The 25,819-nt window shown below is 36.2% G+C and overlaps 1 protein-coding gene across 1 annotated transcript; it reads left to right on the top strand.

Annotated features, from left to right (window-relative positions):
• Window positions 1–696: 696 nt before the first annotated feature.
• Window positions 697–20,832, top strand: LOC145668827 (mitochondrial S-adenosylmethionine carrier protein). Its single transcript, XM_081737007.1, has 6 exons — window positions 697–1,020; window positions 7,116–7,272; window positions 9,628–9,737; window positions 12,222–12,489; window positions 15,297–15,435; window positions 20,517–20,832. Exons 1-6 carry the CDS (start codon window positions 988–990, stop codon window positions 20,644–20,646), a joined length of 837 nt encoding a protein of 278 aa, XP_081593133.1. The 5' UTR covers window positions 697–987; the 3' UTR covers window positions 20,647–20,832.
• The last annotated feature ends 4,987 nt before the right edge of the window (window positions 20,833–25,819 follow it).

Genomic DNA, 25,819 nt, shown 5'->3' with positions numbered 1-25,819 from the left:
AAAATTATTGCCATCATATGCCTCTCATGAATATTTTTAAATATTTTTTTCTTCTGGAAGCGATACAACCCATAAAACAAAAGAATTAAAGTGATTTTCAAATTCCTTGTTTGTTTAGTAAAGTTAGTTGGCTATACAAATCTTCCGAAAACCTTCCGTTTGTAGGTAACATACTAGTTCTTGCAGATTGAATTTTTATGAATCTGAAGAACGAAAACCGGGACAAACTGGCGTCCCAAAAGCCGTTTTCGGGACAGTTAATTCTTTCATTAAAAACCGGGACTGCCCCGGAAAAACTCTAAGTCTGTGTGTATAATGTAGATCGCCTGTGTTAATGAAATATTTCCATTAATGAATAATAAATGAAACATAGTTTAGCATAGTGATAGTGTTTCTTTTAGAGACATATGTATTTATGTTTGTTGACAGGGGAGACGCGTTCAGAGTATGGTGGTTGAGGGGAGCCTCAACTGCAAAAAGTTTGAAAATCCCTGATATATACAAAATGCATAAACTTTTTGTGTGTTTTATAACAATTCACTTTTGTGCCACTTCACGTCCATATTTAATCAATGTGACAAACGACAACTATTCGGAATTAGGCAATCGGTTCGTCCCGGCCATATATTTATTTTTACTTTTATAGTAAAACTGCACGCTTATGTCATTTGTCACATTGATTAAATATGGACGTTAAGTGGCGCAAAAGTGAATTGTGGTGCAGTTTTACTGCACATTTTTAATCACATATTGATTTCATAACCAATTACCACAAACAACAATTTTTGTGTTTTTGTCGATGTAGCTTCACAGCTGTGACCTTAGTTAATTTGTATCACAAATATTTTAAGAAATGCAAGGATGATTTGCAGAAAATGGATCTTCGCACTTCTGTTACTGTGTAACTATGAGTATAATATATTATTTTTAATGAGTGGCAGTGTTTTTAAAGGTAGCTAATATAAAATTCAGTATAATATTTAAATAATGACGGACCCAACATTTCTTACATCTCTTGTGGTAAGTTAAAAAATATTAACACCGGTATTTTAATGTAAAAGAAATTATCTTTACGTAATGGTTTGTTAAATAGTTGACTATATGCAATATTAAACAAAGCGTTACGGGAAGGTTCTAGAACACAGGTCCCCCCAAATAGATCAGTAGCTAGGTTGGTTCCTTTTTGTACCAAAGTTTAATATTTAATTCACATAGTATTGCCGAGCGAGCTTTAGCGAGTGAAGGCGGGTTAGCCCCGCAGGGCACGTTGTTTTCTGTCTTTATTACAGCTAAATGGGAAGGGGTACCTGTTTTTTAGAAGCTTGCCAAGCGTTACTCTATAATCAGGTTTGTTTTATATAGCATATATCATTCGAATGTATGCAGAAGTGAAAGATAAACTTTCAGAATTTTCCCTTGAACGAATTAATCAGCATTATTGTACAGTCCGCAGCAAAAAAACCTGCAACATGAGCATCTAAGTTTATTGTGAAACTACGCCTAAGAGTGCAAGGAATCAACATAACATCTAAGTGGCACAAATCACGCCAGAAGAAACTTTGGCGTCCTCCCCTGCACACTCATTTTGAAGCAAAAGACTTCGTCGTTTCACAATAAACTTACATGCTCACGTTGCATGTGTTTTGCTGCACATTGTACAAGTGAAGAGAGGGGGCGCGGTGGCTCAGTGGTAGAGCGTTCACCTCTGGTGCCTGGGGTCCCGGGTTCGATCCCAGCCCCCGCCAAGTGAACTTTGTGGTGGACAAACACCGTGCTCGTGGGTTTTCTCGGGGTTCTCCCGTTTCCTCCACTTTCTTCATTCCACCATTTCACTCATCTCTCATCATCACCGTCTCTTTTAGCCTAACCGGCATAACCGTGAGACGTAAAACTCAAAGATTCATTTCTGTACAAGTGAAGAGTAGGACGGTCGTCGTGTGAAGGTTAAAAACTTACTGTTCCTTGAAAGATGCCAACTCTTAAATTAAAAATCCATTCTATTAACGGGTTTCTAGTTCACCCATGATTCCTCAGGTAAAGAATGCAGGTGACATTATATAATGACTACGAATGTTCTTATTTCGGATTGTATAGCTTCACAAAGAGAGTTACGTATGTAAATATAATTTGGTTATGTAAACCTCAAGTCTGTAAATAGTAATGAAATAAATAGTCGCGACTGGTATATAGTACTGGACATACTGTACACTTTCTTAACAACTTAACATGTATAATGCATTAAGTCTTAATAATTCAGTTATACCGATCGTTGCGCCTTTGGCGTCCTAGGTCGCCTTGCTACTTCCCTGTCGTTATCTGCTGAGACCCTACTTTGTAGTGAGTTAGAAACAAACCTAACATAGACGTAGACAAGAAGGAAAGTTAAGCGTAGTAAATCTCTTCATTTTTGGAGTATCCGTTCATACGTAGATTTGTGTTTTGTAACCGAATAAAGATTTCCAATTAGTATGCAATGGCACACAATACAGTATGAGAATGTACTGATGATGCAAATTCGTAATAAAGAATTGTTTAGAGATGTTCATAATCGTTAATACCTTAGTATTCACTGCGGGAGACCTCCTGGTGGTAGCTCATATGTTGAATATTCCATATTTCATAGCCTCGGTGCTAAAAGTACGGTAACACTAAATTAAATCCTATCACTACCACTAGGAATGCAATGGATATACCCGATTGCAATGAAATGAGCTGAGCGAGCTTAAACTACGTAATCAGGAAGCGTTTTTCGGTGATTATTCCTCGATGGTACATCGGATTTTTGATTTCGACCTATGTTGTCACTCAGCACGACATACTCTATCAGCGTGCTAAGTTTGGTTGAGATCGGCCAAACGGTCCAGGAGTAAGCGTTTTTCGGTGATTATTCCTCGATGATACATCGGATTTTTTATTTCGACCTATGTTGTCACTCAGCACGACATACTCTATCAGCGTGCTAAGTTTGGTTGAGATCGGCCAAACGGTCTAGGAGGAAGCGTTTTTCGGTGATTATTCGTCGATGGTACATCGGATTTTTGATTTCGACCTATGTTGTCACTCAGCACGACATACTCTATCAGCGTGCTAAGTTTGGTTGAGATCGGCCAAACGGTCTAGGAGGAGTTCGCGGACAACCAAACGGCTAACCCGAGTATAAGAGCTTCGCTTCGCTCAGCTCAATTAATATATTTATTTGTTTTTATTATTATAGAATAGCATACAATAACAATTCGACTGATAATATTTTCGATTTGTTGAATTTTCAATACCACTTCCGAGGTGAATTTAGTGCAAATGGCAACACACTGAGGTCTTCACCGAATGAACTCTTCCTTTTCAGGAAAGAAATTGGAGGTGAACTAAGACCATCTGTTGGTTTTTTTCAATCATTAATAAATACTGACTCCAAGAGTCTTAACAGTTTGAATTGAAGAATAAAATGTAATGAAACTCTGCAACTGAGCCGCTTCTTATTCCTGAATCTGTCGCACTACCTGGAGTACTGCAATTCGTTGCGTGTACATGAATATTTTCGAACGCACGATTTTCTCTGTAATATGCTTCGAAACTTGGCAATTTTGAGTCGTGGTCTTTCTTTCCACATTTCACAGATGTTTTAGAGATGTCTTGTTCTTGTTCTCCACGACTCAGTTTTCCGCTGTTACGAAGAGCAAACTACACCGTAGACTTTTTAAATACAAGACGCTATGTGCCTTACTTATCATTGTTTACTTTTCGCCAAACCAATCGTTACGCATTAATTTAATTTTACTGTTTTCTTCTCCTGGAAAATGTTAAAATGCATTACAGCTGTTGTGCTACCAAAATGTTTTGAGCCGTGGCAAAAATGCGAACTAAAGCTCACACCCACGCGTTGAGCCAATAAGGGTTCAACTGTTGCTAAGCGAGAGAAAGCGAGTGGAATTCATTCAGCCGATAGCAGCGCTTGCAACGGAAGACTAAGGATCAAATCAATGTGGTATATTTATAGATTTTTCTTTTAATAAGCTTAGATCTGTTTCCAGGCCAGTTTCTAAAAGTTTAAAACCGGGCCTGGCTTGTATTTTTCTTCCTTCTCTCGATCCCCTTTCATCAAACCTTCTCGCTTACAAAAGTGTATGAAGTCTTCTGACGGGAAAGAATAGTTCCTAGATTCAAAATTGTTTTTACAGGTGTTGCCATTCCAAGAAATTTTTTTCACTAAATTTTCACGAAGCGTTTTAGTAGTAACTGGCTTATAGACTTTCCATTTTCCTACATACTGTGGTACTGGTCTGGGTAAAGCAGGAATGTGTACGCCATCTTCATCTGAAGTAGCATTGAATTGTTCCGTGTCTCAGTTGTGTTCGCGATACTCAAAAGACGCGTCAATTTCTTCAGTATCCTTCATATTCTCTGAAGATGTATGAAGAGATAATTCTTCATCGAACCATATTATTATCTTGCCCCCTCATACCCATAATGTTAACAAAAAGGAGGCAAAAATTTTGACACAAGTTCTTACGCTGTTGATCTCTCCGCTTTTAATAATCTAACAAAAACACTCGTAAGATCTGTCCCACAGCTAGAATATATCTAACAGATTGAGGGGCCTTGCTTCGAGGTGAACACTACAATTGCACGTAAATCTTTGATTCCTACCAATAGCACCGAGAAAATAGTGAAGCAGTAGTGAATTCTAGAAACAACTTCAGCTAAAGGAGAAACTAAGACTAAAACCGTATTATTATTATTTTATCAACATGAGTAATCCCGGTTTAAGGGGAAGTGAATTTAACACCTGAAAGAATTAGTCCACATAACTTACGAGAAATAACTTTCTGCTTTCCAAAAGAAAAGGAAAATATATATATATATATATAAAAAATGTGTAATGGTTGAGATGATAGGGTCTCCGAAAGATTAGAAACAATAAGGCTTATGGTACGGCAACATCCGTATTAGAACAAGTGATAGTATTACGTTACTCGTCTTTTATTTAGAGCATAAGAACTGGCGTTTTGTTCTAAAGCACATTTATAGAAAATAAGTAAGTATCCAGTCTTTATTCACGGTTGAAGAAACCAACTTCAAGTTTTGCAGTACCAACTTCAATAGGAAAATTGCTAGACTTAAATATACATTTGGACTGATCTTAGTATATGTCTTTCACATAGTAATTGCCGAAACTTTTAATGGGAACTTCCATCTTACTCACAAGTAAACCTTACGTTTGGGTGAATCGAGTTGCTGACTGAGACACATATGAAAAAGTAGTACTAAATGTGGTCAGTATTTCAGTGAAGTTGTAGGTGCGAAGCTCCAGGGGTTTAGGAGATACAGCTACCAGAACATCACATGGAAGTACAGAATAGTCTTCATATGGTTGGAGGTAAAAGCTCTGTAAGACCTCTTGTAACGACAAAAGGTGAATAACAAATATATGGGTACATATTAGGACTAGGGAGAAGTCATATAGTAAGGGTATACCTGACGGCGGCCATCTTGAAATCCGCCATTTTGAATTAAGGTTAAGTTTTTAAAATAGGAATAGGGTCATGTGATACATGATTTAAGGCGCAAATTTAATCAGAAGAACAACGGTGACATTAATTTTGATTTACGCGCAATTGGTAAAAAGTTACAGGGAAATTAAATATTGTTGCAGCATATGTATTAGTTCTTTACCCCACCTTGTAAATTTTGTGTTAATTAAATAAAAAGCAGGTGGATAAATATTAGGTCTATGGTAAGAGTTGCCTTGATGGTGGCCATGTTCAAATCCGCCATTTTGAATCAGACAAAAGTTTTAAACAAAACGCATAACAGTGACACCTTATTAATAGCAAATTGTACCATAAATCCAACGGTATAACCATTTTTGCTTTATCATTAACCAGCACAAAATTAAATGGGAATAGAGTAATGCAATAGATGACTTCGGGCTAGAAGTTAATCAGAAATACAATGGTGGCGTTACAATGTTAGTTGTTTGATGCTGTACTTGCACGCCATTTCGTTGTTTTTCTTGTATCCTGTTAAAGGACTAATACATATGCTGCAACAATATTTAATTTCCCTGTAACTTTTTACCAATTGCGCGTAAATCAAAATTAACGTCACCATTGTTCTTCTGATTAAATTTGCGCCTTAAATCATGTATCACAAGACCCTATTCCTATTTTAAAAACTTAACCTTAATTCAAAATGGCGGATTTCAAGATGGCCGCCGTCAGGTATACCCTTACTATATGACTTCCCCCTAGTCCTAATATGTACCCATATATTTGTTATTCACCTTTTGTAGTTACAAGAGGTCTTACAGAGCTTTTACCTCCAACTGTATGAAGACTATTCTGTACTTCCATGTGATGTTCTGGTAGCTGTATCTCCTAAACCCCTGGAGCTTCGCACCTACAACTTCACTGAAATACTGACCACATTTAATACTACTTTTTCATATGTGTCTCAGTCAGCAACTCGATTCACCCAAACGTAAGGTTTACTTGTCAGTAACTCTCTTGACACGTTACCAAGGTTAGTCAAAGTGAATATTTGCAATTGCATCAGTTTAGTTCGTTACGTTGTTACATTAGGCTTAAAGTTAATGTATCGTAAATCTCAGAGATCACTCGAAAAATCTTGAGCTATTATGATCATAAAAGAAAAGTATTTTACTGTATTACTAAGAATACATACATAAAGGGTGAAAAAACGCATGACCAGACCAGAATTCGAACCTTAGTCTTCGGTATACCATGCCGATGTATTACCCAGTTCGTTTCCTGAAGAGCCGTACATTTTATATTGAGGTCGGTGCTTAGCAATTCAGACCCGGTCTTAAACCTTGGTCCAGTCGTGCACTTTTTTTTTTTTTCATTCTTTGTGTATTATTGAATTCGCGTCTAAAGAGGAATTTGTGTGATGTAAAATCGATTATTTCATCCTTTTTTTTCAATATAGCACTATAGTACTGCATAATATAGCACTACCAATGGGCTAAGTGACCATAGATGCCGAAAGCCCAGAAATCTAAATCCTAATCCTAATCTTACAAAGTGCAGTTATTTAAAAAAAAAAGTAAAATATTTACTTAAAGATGTTCGAGTGTAATTACAGTATTTGCTTTGTAGGCTGGTGGTGCAGCAGGGATGGCAGTGGACATAACTTTATTTCCACTGGACACTATAAAAACTCGGTGTCAGAGTGAACAAGGTTTCTGGAGAGCTGGTGGGTTTCGTGGGATATATGCTGGAGTAGGACCTGCTGCTCTTGGATCGGCGCCAAATGGTGACTGGTATATTCTTATTAATTTCATTTAACTTACTGACTTTTACATGACTTATAATTAAGGAAAAGAGTATCGGTTAATCTTGCTTTCTAGAAGTATGATATGGAGATACCTATATATGATACCTATACAGAAAAGTCTTTTAGGAATGTTGAAGATTTTGATTCATTTCTGTATTTTAAAATTCAAACTATATTATGTTCTTATATACGTGTAAGTAAATGCTTAACATGTACTGAATATAGTTGCGATGTTACGGGTCGGGACTCTTGCGGAGAGTTATATCGAGAAGACGAATACAATATAATCATTACACGCTAACCTTATGTCCTAATTCTTGTAAACATATGTTAGGACATTAGGCAACTTTTCTTTCCTTAGTTTGTAGCAATAAAATTGTACGTTTTTCCTATGTTATTTCCCTTAAGGCGGCAGACTACTAAATATTTTTGAAAAACTAATAATTTTTTTTTGCCCGTTTTTCGTAAGTGGAAAGAGGTAATAAAATGTAACTTACCACAATAATTGATAATGTTATTCTACACCCGAAAATACAAATCGGAAGAATTTTCAGTGTTGCCATCCATAGAAATTACAGTGTGACCAGAATTTGAATTACTCAAAAATCTAGGTAAAGGCAGCGACTAGAGAAATGAATTCAACGGTAATTGATGACTTATCATGCTGTCTATGTTCCTTGTTTACTACTTTTTAAATAATATTTCTATTTATTTTATAAAACTTACATAAATTATTACAAATAAATAAGTCATTACAAAATAAATAGAAACATTATTTAAAAAGTAGTAAACAAGGAACATAGACAGCATGATAAGTCATCAATTACCATTGAGTTCACTTCTCTAGTCGCTGCCTTTACTTAGATTTTTGAGTAATTCAAATTCTGGTCACACTGCAATTTCTATGGATGGCAACACTGAAAATTCTTCCAGTTCATATTTTCGGGTGTAGAATAACATTATCTATTATTGTGGTAAGTTACATTTTATTACCTCTTTCCACTTACGAAAAACCGGGCAAAAGAAAAATTATTAGTTTTTCAAAAATATTTAGTAGTCTGCCCCCTTAAGAGTCACCTCTGATTGGTAAAAGAAATACTAGAGTTGCATTCAAGTTTGAGCTGAGCATGTTTGGTAAACCAATTGCAAATAAGAAAAGTAGAGTCATAAAGACATTTACAAATCAACACAAGAAGTTGCACTGACAACTCATTATTTTGACTTTTCAATCTAACGTTGTAACAGGTCTCCCCGCTGGTCTCATGACTAGTGCTGAGCGTTCATTGTACGTAGTCGAAGGTCCGATTCTCGATAGAAGAGCACAAAAGTGTAAACGCGTTGTGGTGACCCGGATTTCACCTTAAAGTGTAGGTCCAGGTCTGATTTAGCCTCGGTGCTGAAGAGGTACGCTAAACTTCAATTAACAAAGAATAATGATAATAATAATAATGTTGTGGCAAGTTTTGCATTGAGAGACCATCTAATTCCGTTGTGATAATGAAGTAAATAGTTGGCTTGTTCGGTAAAGTTAAGCTTTAATAAGCGGTAACACCAGTCAGTTTCCAAGCTGTTCAAGGAAAAATATATCTGCGCGAAAGATATACACTTTCGGTGAGTTCCTAGCATGGTTTCTGACTACGTAGGAATTTTCATTCTTCCATATTCGCATATTGTACAGATTCACTGTCTCATTCCCATGAAAGATTTTGTTACTAAAGATGAGTGGATAAGCGAAATCAATTTCAAACCTCGCCTGCATTTGGATGATAAAGACCTGATTTCTTAATATTTATTTATTTATTTTTAATCAGCACCAAGAGTGCACAGAATCTAAAGTTTAGCCTTTTAGAGAGAATTTGCTCCACTGTTAGTTGCAAGATGCCAATTTCTACGGTTTCACGCCTAGTAAATTTGTAGAACGATGAACATACTCTTACCTAACACAATCCAGTTTTTTCAGTTTGCCATTGTTGCCTTCAGCGATGAACAGAAAACAAGTCTCTTTTATCGTGAAAATTTTAATACTAAGTAGGATCTTCTAGAATTATGATGAAACTTGTAGTTGTATTTTTAACAGTGACATCTTTTGTTTGTATATAGTGTATATATTAGCCTTTTTATGCTGGCTTGTAACAGCAAGCGGCGGCGGTTATGCACAGGCTCTGCCCAATACCGAAATTTCGAATATTCTTTCTTATTTTAATGTAAATATTTTGGTTTATGAAGGAGACATCCTTTTGAAATGTAACACGGACTTAAGAATCACGCTGTATATATTATGTTCCTTCTGTCCCGATTAAACCCTTTACTTAATATTGTCTTCTCTCTTTACAGCGGCCGTATTTTTTTGCGTGTATGATACTATTAAGAGATACGGCTTGCATTATGTAAGTGAAAAATGGTCACCGTTTCTTCACATGGCAGCTGCGTGTATGGGAGAAACCGTAAGTAGTCTAAGGATAGCTTTATGCTGGTTCTTGGTCGTGTCGCTTTGTAAAGAAGAGTGTCAAATTTTATGCAATCTGTGTTTTTACAACAACCATTTCTTGAGTTGCACTGTGGCTAAGTAATCAATTCTTATATACACTAACAGGATAGAAAAGTTTCAGACCAGATTATGAGTTTACGGCCTACAATAAGCTAGTAGACATAATTAGAAAATAAGTGATACAACTACTTTCAAAAATTCAATTTTAAAATTAAAGTAGTTATTTTTCATATTGCATACATTCTATTACATATATTTTTCTTATGTTTAAATTCAGTTCAGTTTGTTGCCGTTTGTTTTCTGTCTTAAGTCTTAAAGCATGTACATGTATATATCCTCAGTTGCAGTTATTCTTTTCTGCAATATTTTTTCTATTCTTTCTTCTCTTGCGTGTCTGAAGTGTCAGGAAAAACACTTAAACATAGCTTTCGTTTATTTGTATTTTGTAATCGTACATTAGAACTAGTTTTTGGTAAGTGTTTAGTTTGAAATTCATCTGATTTCCCGTAAGTTTATGTCCACCTCTTTTGGTTCAGAAACAATTTATGCTTGTGCAGAAAATGATGTATCCCGTATTCCATTAATCTATAGGACTGACATTTTGAGCTTAACTGTGTTCCACCAGGGGTATGTTAAATAGAGTAGACAGGCTGAAAAAAAAAATCAATAGCAAAATACTCCGAGCAATGTATCATTTGAAAGATTTCTGCAAGTGATAATGTAGGACATATAAATATCAGTGAATGTACCTTTGTACCAGTCGCGGAAGCAGAAATTTCTTGAGTAGGATGCAGTTCTGGACACTATTGCATCCGCCATACTTCCCGGACATTGCATCGTCTGATTATCACCTGTTCCATTCCTTGGACAATGTCCAGAGGACGCGAGTTCAAATCCCTAGTAGAGGTGCAAAATTCACGTGATACCTTCTTCGCTTCATGGCCCACCAACTTCTACTGCGACGGAATCTATGGCCTTCCAGAACATTGTCAGAAGGTTGTCGATGCTGATGGGGACTATTTTACATCTTCCAGGTACGTCTTAGGTGACATATCGATGTACTAAGGTGGTGGGTGAAAAAGTGACAGAACTTTCTTGGTTACTTTTATAAATAAATAAACGGACAAATATTAAATTGTTCTGTTGCAGTGTTTCTTGTAGGAACACAGCCTGGAGGTCGTCCAGAGTCTACATGCTCCTGTCTCCCCTCGCCGGTTGTAAGCTAAATTAATTTTGATTACATATTACAGTTGTGCAAAATACGTCCTTTAGCAACTAGTGTCACAGCCAGTCCTTTCGTGCTTTGATTTTGCTGCCGGACAGAATTTTCTGAAAGAAAATCTGTTCAGGTTTTTGCAGGGAATGTTTTCAGTTACATGTTCTGCTGAAACAGGAGCGGCGCCACAAATTTTGACAGGAAGTATAGTCATAGCATACTGACTTAGTACTTCCGCTCTAAAGTTTGTTAAAAATCTAAATTGTTGAATTCAATTTGAAGTCGCTTACTTTTATCTTTTGTATACGTATGTATCTCTGGGCAGTCTGGAAAGATTAATGTTCAGTTTGGGATGACGGGATGTATTATTATAAAAATAGTTTCAAGTAATTCTTATATTTTCTCCAGTGTGGTAGACTTTCAGTTTCAGAAGATTTATATCTCGTCATTCTTACACAAAAGGATGGTATGTTCGGAGCGAGCGCAAAATATTACCCGACGTAATACTTGGGGATATAAGCTAGTTTGTATTTACAATAAATTGAGTGCAGAATATTGGTCTAATAATAATCCTGTCGTCTCATGTTGCTGAAAAATCACCACAGAAATTATACGTTCGCTTGAGGGAGGCGCGCAACTCCTTCTGGATCCGTCACTGAGCCACAAAATTAATATTTCATTCTTCATGCTCGAAAGGATGGAAGGTTGGGAGAGAGCTCAAAATATTATCCACTGTACCACTTGAGAATATTAGCTAATTTGTACCAATAATAGATTGAGAGTAGATTATTAGTTTAATATATATTTAAAAAAAATCATTTCGTCTTGTTAAAATAATACATGAAGAGTTATCGCTTCACGGGTGCCCTTCTGGATCCGTCACTGCTTTGTACCGAGACGAATATCCTTTTAATTCTGTTATTTCTATCACTTCTGTGATTTTGGTCACCATTATGTTGGTGTAACTTGGTGTTTAATGAACCATTTTGATGTTGTGGTTCTGTAACCGATGCGTCCCGGCCGGTTTTTGCGGTGCTTCCCGTCACCTACCCCTGGCGATGACGCCCGCTTTCGAAATTGGTTAGCTCAAAAGGTCAGCTTCTCAAATAAATGGCACATTAGTTTCTGCACGTTTCACAAATGCTATTTGTTTCTGAGCTAAAGGATGGACTCATACTTACAGAGCACCCGGTGTGTATACATATCTAGTGTTTTTATTTTCAGTCGGCTTGTCTCGTACGAGTTCCTATAGAGGTGATCAAACAAAGGCGCCAGACACGTGGGCATCTTTCTTCGTTAGCTATATTGAAAAGCACTGTACAGGAAGAAGGTTTCCGAGGGCTTTATCGAGGCTTCCGAAGTATGCTTATTCGGGAGATACCTTTCTCGCTAGTCCAGTTTCCTCTGTGGGAGATGCTGAAAAAGAGATTTCGGAAATGGAAAAGGAAGGAACTAAACCCGTCAGAAGTGGCGTTATGTGGAGCAATAGCAGGTATATAATATGGTCTTTGATATTGACATACTTTTTATATTAATTTATTTTGTTTGTTGCATAAAAGAATGGTTACGTGTCACATGATCACAGTTTTTATTCCAAGTGGGGAAGCATACACAGTGCGATAATTTGAAATCAAGACTGGAGTTGCAATGGAAGGAATGCTACTTTTTTAAAAATGCTATTTAAAACCCTTGTCATGGCCTTCTTGATTGTTAGGACATCATCAAAGTAGAAACTTTTACATACTGTTTTCAGTTAAGGAAATGAAAACAATCATATAGCCAGATCCGGTGAATAGGTAGGGTGTGACAATACATAGATACTCTATCGGGCCAAAAACTCCTTCACAAATAAAGCCTTGTGACATGGGCATTGTCATGAAGTAGACACAAATTACCATCATTCTGATACTCGAACCTTACACGCGCTTTTCTTTGCATCAAACGTTTCCTTTTTCACCTTTAATATTCTAACAAAGATTTGAAGCGTATCATCTCGGTCTCCAGCACTGATTCTGCACATTCTTAACCAGTTTCAATGTTCTTGTTTTCGTTCTGTACCCGAATATTCGTCGTCTTTAATTGACTCCCGTTCTTTACTAAAACACATGTACCATCTAAGTACACACGCACGAAATAAACAATTGTTCACACATATTTACTGCAATATGTAAAATTTTTCCGTAGCAGTTTTACCCAGGCGCGCACAAAATTTGATGTTGACTTTTGTTTTTATTTCATGTTGAAATCATGACGGACCTTCACGACACTTGCCCATATTCAATAGCACCACACACGGGTCAACGAGCTCTCCATCGATTGTTGGTGAGATATCTCTTACTTGTTCGCACTACAGAATGCTTACACAGTCTCGCCACCTACCGAGAAAAAATTCAATCTCGATTACAAATTGCTGCACTGTGTATTTTCCGATGTCATCCTAGCATCATGAAATATTTGAGATGTAAGATAAGTCCGATCGATTTCTTAATCTTTAAATCTGCCGTTAATATAAAATTGCAAAAAGATTTTTACTTACTAACTGTGCAGATTGTTCCAGAGTGAATGATAATTATTTCAACTGCTAACTATTGTTTTTCTCAAATCGTAATGGAATTAATAAAAAAGCCTTGAGAGTAATTTATTTGCTTAGTTTGTCGTAATGAATCCCCCCCCCCCCACCAACGAAAATTCTAAAAACAACTATGACATTCCTGGTGGCCGGCTTCAAAGTGTAGACTCTTCCGGAAGCAATTCGCAAATGCTCTGTCTCTGTTCTTTAATTAGAGAGACGAATCAAATGTCGCTTGTCTGCTTCAACTCTTGCAAATACAAATATTCAATCTCTTGAGCTTGTAGTCGACCGTTAAATACTCTACGTGTGTATTTTTACCACTCTGTTTTACCACTGATAAATTAAGAACCGTCACAAATTTGGTCAGATCAGATCTGTTCAAAATTGAGTGACGATTCTGAACTTGGTCACAGTAAAGCAGCATTTCTAAACTGTGAAAGAGGCTTTGTATACGTGTTCAATAAACTTCATATATGTTATTCTTTCAAGTAAAATGCTTACTTTAGGGAAAAAAAAGTCCTTCTACAAATAGAAGTCTGGTCTTTCAAGACGTAAAGATGATCAGGATCCGCGATTCTCCCTGACCGGTCGATCTCATTACTGTATTTTATTGTACCATCTTCAGTTTCCAAACATGATAGTTGCACATTTAGGCCATTTTTTTTTATATAGTTCTAAGAATTCTAGTGGAAATGTGTACTGAAAATTAATTAATTTATAAATGTTAAATAATTATACATTTTTTTCCCAGAGAATATCTGAAATATTTGTTCTCAGAGAAGAAAGAGTTGTGGAAGTTCACACACTATTCTTTGTAAGGTCTGTCTGAGGTATAATATTGGAGATTAGAATCCTAGAATTCTTCACTTGAAATTCTTAAGTTTCAACTATACATTATTCGGCGTAAGCTCTAAACTCCGATAAACAAAATATTTGTATCCTTCCGCTTGTCACAAATACGATTGGCTAGTGATGTATCACTCCCACTACCCACAGGGAGGAGAAAATTATACACGTCCATTTTGACAATACTGTCTCGTGTTGTCCACATACTTACAGCAGCAGCAGAAAAGAAAGAAAAGAAACTCGAAAGATTAAAAAAAAAAAAAAAATTATTTGAATTTCGCTCGTAAACAATTGTTGCTTAGTGAGTAAAGATTTGACTAGTTGGTGTCTCACCACAACACCCGCGGAACTGGGATTCATGCCAATCATCTTTCAGACTTTAAAAGCAGAACACCCGTCCACAGTTGAGTTGGCGCCATAATTACTGCGCATGCGTAGTGTTTATTTCTATTGTTTCATTAGCCACACTTGATTGCAGTATTATTAGATAATCCATATTATATTTTTGTCATTTATAATAATATAGCAGTTTTATATGAAGCTTCATAGTAAAAGTAATAATGCAATCACATGAACTATTTTGCGGAGGAGTACAAGCGTCAGAAGGACAACAGCAAATCAGCGAGATTTAGTTTCACGTGGCTTTGTTTATCGCAGTTTAGAGCTTACGCCGAATAATGTATAGGTGATATTTTTATCCTTGTCCCTCCCCTTCTCTGATTATTTTCCTTGGATGTCCAGGTTTTGGTTTAACATTTTATTTTGAAATATTTATATTTTTATATTTCCAGATAATGCTGTCTACGATCTTACCTTGTTTTGTTAGACTTCTCTGTTTGTTATCGTCAGCATGATTAGAAGGAAATTTTATACATTTTCAGGCGGAATGTCAGCTGCACTAACAACCCCACTTGATGTTGCAAAGACGAGAATCATGCTCGCCGAGAAATCTAACATAGCTGCGCGAGGGAGAGTATCAATTGTCATGAAAGAAGTGTATGCAGAGAGAGGAGTAACTGGGTAAATAAATAGATGCTCTCTAAATATAATTGACATCATATTAGATGTTTAAAAGTCTCTTACCATTAACTGTTAATTATTTACTTATAGTACATTGATGTGTAATAAAGATATTCGACACACAACCACGACAGAAATGACCGTTTTGCAATCATGCTCGCGCGGACTTAGGTTCTTTATTTTTAATGGGGCTCGCGCGAACTTAGGTTCCTTATTCTTAATGGAGCTTGCGCTCACTAGTATCAGTGAGACTTGGCGCTAGCTCGGATTTGCACTTGGTCAAGCTCGGGCTTGCCGTCCTGGATGAGACAACATACCTTAACTGAGTCTCGTGCTATTAACCTCATTGGGCTTAGGCTTACTGTTTTTAATTGAGTTCGTAGTCGCTCCTGCTCACGCTCAGTTATTGAGGTCATTGAGTTCCAGGCTTGTTGAGCATGGGATTTCGGTTTGCAACTTTGAACGTGAACTATCCTCCACATATGAAGTATAGAGTATATACAGTATGTAACAAACTTGTTCCTATAATTTGACTCTACTGGGGAAAATACTCTGTAAACGCCAGAAAGTAGAATTAATTTGCGAACTTTTCTATTTAGATTGATTTAAGGAAATATCACAAGCAAAAAAATATTAAAACTACAAGCCAAAGGAATATTAACAACCTAATAATATTTAATAGAACAAAAGTACATTTTTTTTTATGCAACACACGTGTTCATACACCAATTGTACTCTCAGAACGAAGAGAGTTTTTCTTTACTGCTGTCTGCTTGCTGCCCCCTACAGACACGTGGTACATTATGGAAGAGAATAGTGCACAGTAGTTTATTCTATGAATCAGCTTTAAACAGAATGGGGTGTCAAAAGGAGTTTAAGTAGTGATTTGAAGAAAGTAATTGTGAACCTTGCACTTAAAAAAAACGTAAGAAAAATTCCAAACAAATTCCATTGAACTATTCAATACATACTGAAGAAATTTAAATACAACAGCTCAACCAGGAATTTACCGCGCGGGGCACAAGAAAATAAACTAAATGAGAGAGAGAAAGATGAACGAATGATTGTGGGTGAAATAAAAAAGAATCCAGAAATCAGTGTTCCGAAACTCCATCCAGCAGTAAAAGCTGTAAGTGTCCAACAAGACAATCCGTAGAGTACTGTGGAAAATCAGATACTATGGTGGAAGAAAAAGGAAAAGATGATAGTCAGGAAGAAAAATTGAACTCTTCAGTTCGCTAAGGGTCATCTGGATGATAGTCAAGAATTTTGGTATCGTGTCATCTGGTCAGATGATACAAGAATAAGTTTAGTTTCTCAGATGACATAAGAATGTGGAACAAAGCTAATACAGATAATGACTCTATAAACACTTTCCCCACTGTAAAACATGATGAAAGTCTTTTATGACGTGGGGGTGTATGTCCGCCAGAGGAGTTGGTAATATACATTTCGTAGGTGGTGTTATGGAAAAGTCGGGTTGTAGCACAATTTTGAAACAAAATATAAAGCAGAGTGCTGAAAATAAGGAAATGCCAGCAAATTTTATATTTCAACAGAACGACGATAGTAAGCATAAGGCGTACTTTAACAAACAGTGGATAATATAGAATGTTCCTCAACAACTGCAAACCCCTTCCCAGTCGCTGGACCTCAGTGATGCTATATGCTGTATGTGTAAGGCTAAGTTATGTTACGAAGAATACCTCCACACCATCACAGAACCTTCTCCATCTCTTAAAACACACAATGCAGGTGAAATGCTTCATTGAACTTTTACTCACTCAAGCTTTGCACCATTGGAATAGAGACAAAACGTGACTCGACGGACTACTGTTTAGTATCTGTTTTTTGAACCCATTTAATACATGCCGCTATGTGTCAAAAGAGAAGCGGCCTCTTTCGTGATACTCAACTTAAAATATTCATTGCATGTAGTTCCCTTTAGAATGTTCTTTTGGACATTGGTTGGGATAGGTGTGCATTCACGGATTGAATTAATTCCAGTCTGGTATGAAAACAATTTTGCTTAACCAGGGTTGAAACTCATCGGTGATTCGTCTGTGCTAGGATTCTTTTACGACCAAAGTTTTAGTGGCGGACTATAGGGGGCCTGGAGGGAGGGGCAGTTACCCTACTTAAATGCTTGGCCTCCCGCTCATAATAGTGGCTATGTTGCTAGTAATAAAATATTGAAAACCGTAGTATTTGTTGGTAATTACTTTGTATTATCAAATATTCGAAATTGTTTATCGATCCGATCAAGAACAAACCTAACAATATTCATATACTATGTGCCTCTGAGCACGCCTAAAAGCAATTGCCTCGTTTTGCCATTCCGTCAATCTTTGTTTCGACCCATTTTAACGATATGTTTTCATACAATTGACTAGGACTATTAAGAATAGTCATACTAAAATCGTGATGAGGTCATTTAGTTATAACTAGTGGTGGGTACAAAAACCGGTTTTCGGTTTTTAGAAAAACTTCGGTTTTTAACCGAAACCGATTATCAGTTTTCTCCAAACCCGGTTCTGTTTTTCACCGGATCCGGTTTCGGTTTTCTTCAAAACCAGTTTTATTTTTTTCAAAATTCTATTTCTGACCAGAATATTGTTTCGTTGTTCTCCGGAAAACCAGTTTCGGTGAAAACCGGAACCGGTTTCGGTGAGAAACCGAACCGGTTTTGTAGAAACCGAAATGTCAGCTTTTCAGGTTTCGGTTTTCTAGAAACCGGTTTCCGGTTTTGCCCATCCCTAAATAACCAATGTTAATTGTAAGAAGGGATGACGTAATATTTTTGTACTATCCATAATTGTTGTAAATATCATACTAGTTTATTGTGTCAGACTTATTCAATCGACAGCTTTTAATACCTTTTCCGATATTCATTATATTGAAATCTAGAAGCATCAAACCAAGATATTTCAGAGCTTAGACGTTTTAGATCACACTTAAGTCTTGAGAACTTTTATAAACATGTCATTTTGTATGGTATCGTGCTGAAAACTTCTCATTAGACATCATTATACTCTGCAAAAAAAGGAACAGGTATTCAGAAACTCACATTGAAAATTATTTAGTTACTTTCCATTCCCTACAGCGGTGTACTCTGTATAAAAGATTTTCAAACTATAAATAAAGATTGCAATAATTTTGTGAATATTAGTGTACAAAACAGGAAATTGCAGTATTTTCTTTAAACACGAGCGTAAAGAACAGCAAAATGGGGATATTTGTTTCGACAAAGTAAACGAAACAGCCTTTTAACAATGTTGATAGTGCAATATTCTACATTCAAATGAATAACAATATTATAATGTAATGAGGAGAATATTTGACACATTATTATTAACTTAGTAAAAAAAAACTGACTTTGTTGTGCCTGTATACAGTCCGCCAGAAACATGTATACACTCTTTGTCATCCCGTATCAGGATACCGGCATTGACAATTGTTCTGAAATTTAAATAAGTCAGTTGTACCTAGTATGGTTTTCGCCCAACAGATGTCGGCACTGTTTTCAATTAAAATTATGTTGTAGTACGGTTTTTCGATCAACAGATGTCGGTACTGTCAGCACGATCAGTGAGATAAGAAAATGGTAGGAGTACGCTTGACGTTCGAGCAGCGCAAGTACGTTTTGAAGTTTTTTAAAATCAGGTTTGAGAATGCCATCGAAGTGCAGCGTCAGTGGAGAGAGGAGTTTGGTACTGAACCACCAACCCGCCTAACAATCAAATGTATTGTTGGCAAGTTTGAGGCGCATGGAACGACGAGCGGTCGCTGCAGCTACAGTGGTCAATGGATCAATGGAGACCAATGCACATTCCTCTGTAATCTTCTGGCGAAGGTTCTCGACCATCCCAAGCAACGGCCAACATTTTGAACATCTATTGTAAACATACGCTTACTTGAAGGTTTGTAACACATGTTTGAACAATAATTAAATGTAATTAAGAAATATGATATATAGGGTTTTTTTTTTTTCTTAAACAATGTATACATTTTTCTGGCGGACTCTGTAATTATCTTGTAAAAATTTTCAGGAATACTCTGTTCATTTTCATCAGTCACAATTTTAGGGGAAAAAACTAATATGAAAACGAAACTTACATTCCTAGTGATCAATAACTTCGATATAGACACATAAAGTCTATTTCCTTTTATGAGGAACAATATTATTGAAAACTGTAGAAATAATATGAAATTCTTTTTTATGTTCGCTGCTTTGTCTTCAATATCTTGAATGACAGCTTATATACAGGGTTTTCATAAAGTCTGGACGGATTTAATTTGCTTATAATTTTCATAAAAATGCTCATAATGAAATCAAATAAAGTGCAAACGGTAGCGGAAGGATTAAATTTTTAGTTGGCAACACTGTTAGATAAGCGGCAACTCTGAACACGTTTGGTGCGCTGTGTCCTATGATCATCTGATTGGACCGTTCTTTTTTGAAGAGGAGACCGTGAATGGAGATTCGTACCTGGATATGTTGCAGAAATACCTCATTCCGGAACTGAAGGCACGTGGAATCCAGAACGACATCGTGTTCCAACAGGACGGGGCACCCCCTCACTATGCAATCAAGGTGAGACAGTTCCTTGACGAGAAATTCCCTAACCGATCAATTGGCCGCGCACCCGACCTTACCCCCTGCGACTTCTGGCTTTGGGGTCATGTGAAAACGGAAGTTTATGCAAAGAAGCCAAGTGGTTTGGAGAACTTAAAGGACAAAATCAGGGCGTCTGTGGCTGGCATTTCGGATCAAACACGGCGGAACGCTGTGAGTGGATTCCAGCGCCGCCTACGCGAATGTGTGGACGTAAATGGCGCCCAGTTTGAGGTGTGGCGGTGAATGAACTGAGATGGTGCAGATTACAGGTAAAAATTTAATCCTTCCGCTACCGTTTGCACTTTATTTGATTTCAATATGAGCATTTTTATGTAAATTATAAGCGAATTAAATCCGTCCATACTTTATGAAAACCCTGTATTGTAACATAGACTGTAGAATTATAAATTAGCATAAAGGATATATTTCTATAGATTTATATATATATTGTATAATGTTCCAGATTGTTCGCAGGAGTTGTGCCACGTGTTGCGTGGATTTCTTTAGGTGGTGCTGTGTTCTTTGGTGTCTATGAGAAGACGAAAGAGCTGTTGCAGTTGATGTGGGAGCGTGAGAGTAAGGATGAACACTGAGCAGCAGTATAGAAAATGTAGATGTGTGAAATATTGAAGAGAATAATTTAGAATAATTTCTGCATGAAGCAATAACAGGTGATTTTGCTCTGTGAGCAAGCTTTGATTAGGTTAAAGACTGTAATTTATTTGATAATAATTTATTTTTTAAATAAAAATCTTAAATTTTCTTAAACTATGCGTATTACTTAACAAAGAAAGTGTAATGACATACATTTATTGCACGTGAAAACAATAAAACCTTACTTCAACGTCAGCCGCTTTTCAGCAACACCCGTAAATGAAACGAACTCCGTCTTTACATAGGAAGAGTGATGTTTTTCAGCTGTTTCACTCGAACAGATTGTTAAAATTCTTTCTTTACCTTTAAATCCAGTAGTTATGGAAAAAAATCTCTAGTAATATTTTTGAAGTTCTAGTATTTATTTCGTCCTTTCCAACTTTTCAAAACAGGCAGTTTAGACATGCTGGAATTGGGACATGACACTTTGAGTCTGTACAGTATCTCACGAATGGAAACATAAATCTGTGGATGTGCAGACGCAGTTTTTTGTGTAACATGTGTTTAGTTTCTTGTCAGAGACGCAACATTTCGGGTTGTGCTGACGCAAACCGATACGAGATGGAGCCTCTGATTGGTTTGTTTTAGCATAATAATAATAATAATATATAGATACATAGTAATATAATCGTCTAGTAATAATATTAAGTCAGCCTACCATGGTAATCATAGAACCGGTTGTCAAATAGTTTGAATGACATAACTGTAACGGAGACATTCCACCTGTGATAGTTTGAATATTTTGCTATAATTTTTACTAGAGACTCCCTTCATCATATTAAATGACATATGATCCTTCTTCTCCCTTGAAAATCCTTTTGGAAACTCCCTGACCTTAAAATTTGTAGAAAGTTACTATCTTCCAGATGACGTATGTTCAAATTGACTTAACAGTTTCAAATGCATTTTGTAATTAGCGAAGCAAAACGTAGAAATTTGTTATTACTTGGGAACGTTCACTCTCTGTTGTCTGCCATTCATCTATATATTGTAATTTGGGGCAATATGCACTTACGGGAAAGTGCGCAGTATTAATCAGAGACAATGTGAGTGTGATATGGAAAAGTGCTGAGTAGAAGACCTGTTTCAAAAAAAGAAATCAAATTTTGATTATAAGTAAGACAAAAAATGTCGTTTTTGTATTTTAGTAGAGTTTGATGTAACTTCAAGATATTGTACAAGTGGTTACTAGAGAAAAATCAGCATAATAAAGTAAATCGAGATGCTTACATACCAAGTTACAAGCCTGGTCTGTGGTGTGTTGCAGCTTACGTGGAACTGATAGGAGCAGTGTGTCATTGTTGCCAAACTCAACATTTATGTCTTTTTGAAGTAAAATGCATACATCTATGTACGGGAACACGCATTGCACCAAGAATATGATAGGAACGCCAAGATGGGTCTCTTGAAGCCTATTCTAGCCGTGCATGACTAATTCTAACAACTATTGTGGTGTTTACCATGCCTATTAGATCAATCTAGATTATTCTCGTTTAGATGACCCAGTTATATGTGAAACGTTTCCCTTGGAGCCACGAAGAACATGTTATATGATCCGCAGGAAACAAGTAATGTTTTGTTTACTGCATGTGTGATATATGCCATAGACGTACGAATTGAGAATGTGTTGACTTCTATCGTGAACACACTTGACATTAATGACATGCTTCAATAACGTCTGTTTCTGATATAGATAAGTATTTTTATAATATATAAAAATAAAGTAAATTTGGTTTCTGTGTGTTTTTATCTTTTTCCATTTATTGAAAAGAATATTAGGCCATGTCCAAAAGATACAAGTGTGCATTCGGAGTACGTTTATTTCCGGAACTGACGTCACCTAGTGTGCATCAAAAGGTCCAAGTTCACAAGTCTGCGAGTGCATAGTACGTAGTGTGCGAGGATGTACACTACGTTAGCACACTTGCGTACTTAAGATGGGAGTTCTTTCTAGTAGGAACAACAATAATGTCAAAGTGATTTAATAAAATTTTAAAAGACATATTTTTAATATTTTTGTTGAGGTATATATATTTGTGAGCTGATTTAATAATAATTTACTTGATAAATATACAAATTAGTGATTTTAGAAGTGGAATGTAAAAATGTTACGCAAATAACAAACTATTTACGTTGTGTTTTTTGAGTATGGAATGGAATTTAAAATAGTATAGGGAAAGCAACCAAATAGTTTCTTTAATAATGCTACAAAGGCATTTGTGTTTAAATATTACATGGTTTACGTAGCTTAATTGAAATAATTACACTATCGGTAATAGAGCTATTTGCACGTAAATGACAAATTTTAATGGCGTATGAATTAAAATGTTAAACTAGCATAGAATAATAAATACCTAGATTATTCATTCTCTAAAGCTATAGCTACAGCTGCAGCTGCAAATGTTAATTCGTAGGTAGAGAGGCTAATTTTCTAGCTTTGGTTCAAAACAAATTCTATTCAAAGCTACCATATTTCCTTGCACTTGAGAGACTGTAATATATCAATTACCATACATTTTGCATTTTTGACAGCTGCCCAAAAGAGAAATACAGATCAAAAATTTATTTCTCCACATTGATCAAAAACTTCAAAAATTCCTCTTGGTAAGTTTACTTTGGACATTTCTTTTTCTTTCTTTTTTTTGATTCTTCGATTCAGTGATTTGATCTTTCGGTTCCGGTTTTCAGAACTTGCCTGTTAGCTTATATACATATAAAAGTTAATAACTAGGGTGGTTCTTTTCTGTACCAAAGTTTAATATTTAATTCACATAGTATTGCCGAGCGAGCGTCAGCGAGTGAAGGCAGATTAGAGGCTCGTAGGGCACGTTCTTTTCAGTCTTGGTTACGAATCGGTTTATTGAACGATTCATTGAATAAAATGGCCAAAGTAAAGACTTGCCATCCTTTTAATTCATATAATCCCATTACGGTACCCATTATAAATTGATTGTGAACAAATAATTCCTTCCGTATAGTTAAACAATGAGAGCCACTACATTGCATACTGTATTTTTTCATAAAACCGTCCTTTAATTTTAATAAAATTATTATTAGATCAATAGTAGCTTTTAATGGTTATATTTTGATAAGGAGATTTGTTTCGTTACTGAGTAACCATTTTCGTATTGGGAAGTGTGTAGGAGAGACAGCGGGTATATTTCAAGAAAGATGTAAAGCGCCGAAAGTATAGTGAAGTGCACGCAAATGTTGAAGTGTATACAATGTACAGAACTCAATTTAAGCGGGCTTATAAGATAGTAATCTTATATCTTTTTTTTTTAAACGTATTACTTTAATTAGGGTTATCCATCTTGAGTACACGTGAACCTTATAAATTGGCATTTCATAGTGACATAATAGCTTTTTCCTGTAAATTTTGGTCCTGATGTTCAACTCCACCACTTCTTTCCTTGTCATCCTTGTAAGTGTTAACTTTCGGTGTAGATTAAGAATATGGAGGAACTATTTTGAAGATTTACGAGTAAAATCTATAGATTCACAAAGAAAGCGTAACATATAACGAACTTCAACATTATCACAATATGGTAGAAATAGTCTAATCAGTATGCCTGTAACTGAAGCAATACAATAGAAGGACGACAATTATAGTATCATTGCTGTGTATCTACCGTACATAAAGGAATTATACTCAATATGAACTCTCTCCCAAAGTAGTTTTGAGCCACATTATTGTAAATGGCGCTCCTCTCGGTAACTTCGGTGTCTTAACGCTCTTGCAAATCTCCTACTTTCACCTGCAAGAAAATTCCTAAGCTACTTAGCAACAGTATCATCAGCGCCCTAACCACCAGTGCTACTTTTCTTCCGGAGGATTAATATATATTCCCTCGCGCAAGCATACCTAACAAAATAGAACATCGCCAATAGTTTAGTGGTTTTTATGCTGATAGACCTAAATATTTGCAGGTACGGCAAAGCTGAAGCTGTTGGCATACATGAAAGAAACTCTTAAGTCATTTTATGGTTAGGCCTACCCTATATTGTCAATCTGTACGATATATTTATCTTTAATATAACTTGAAAATCATTCATCTAGAAAAAAGCATGTTATTTTTTTCTAGTACGCAAAATTCTCCCTTCTTTTGTTATCGATGTTCCATATTCCACCACGATGAGGCGCTGTAAACAAGTGTGGATCAAAAGCTAATTTAACGAAGTGTACACTATTTAGTGTGCACTCCATTTGTAGACTTCGAGTGTGCATCCTCGAAGTGTGCACTATGCACTTGTGGACACTAGATAGTGTAGTTTCTAGATAATAGTCACAGTAACACTACATTTTGTTATTATCCGTATTAGTGTGCATAGATAAGATTTTTATTTCCGTGTACTTGTCCTATCTCGCCACTCATTTGTTTTCTACAGGGTGTCCGAGAAGTCCTTCCCTGATTACAGAAATTGATAACTCAGGCTAGAAATAAGATAGAAATATGAAACTGGTGTTGAATTTTTACAAACTATAAAAGTTTTTGTCTTGTTAGGTCTACCGAACACGTGTACCAGATCTTGAAACCCTGCAACAACGAATAACCACAGTCGTTGCATCGATCACTCCAGTGATGTTGGCTAATGTGTGGATGGAAATTGAATATCGCCTAGATGTGCTACGTGATACCAAGGGTGCTCATGTGGAAGTGTACTGATGTGACCAAAACTTTTATAGTTTGTAAACAATTCAACACCAGTTTCATATTTCTATCGTATTTCTAGCCTCAGTTATCAATTTCTGTAATCAGGGAAGGACTTCTCGGACACCCTGTATTATGTAATTACATTTAAATTTTGTAATTATATACCAGTTGATTTGTTAATATTGTTATGGGATGTGTATTGTCTATAACTATCCAATCGCTGAATACTCCACATTGATATGAGTAGAAACTAGGTGTACATATTAGTGTGTTTCTACCTTCGTTATATTACAATGTATTACGTTAATATCGTGAATGCATAGCTTTTCTTCTTTAGTAACTTACTACAGAAAGGTACCAATGAACGAGATAAATACTAGCTACTTAGTTTCCCAGCAGATAGCGCGGTCGTAGAGGTGTGCGAGAGCTCAGACTCGTACACTAAATGCTCCATCCA

The sequence above is a fragment of the Thermobia domestica genome, chromosome 13 (genome assembly GCF_964235325.1).
Source record: "Thermobia domestica chromosome 13, izTheDome1.hap1.1, whole genome shotgun sequence".
NCBI classification, from domain to species: Eukaryota; Metazoa; Arthropoda; class Insecta; order Zygentoma; family Lepismatidae; genus Thermobia; species Thermobia domestica.
This window is presented reverse-complemented; position numbering and strand designations above follow the sequence as displayed.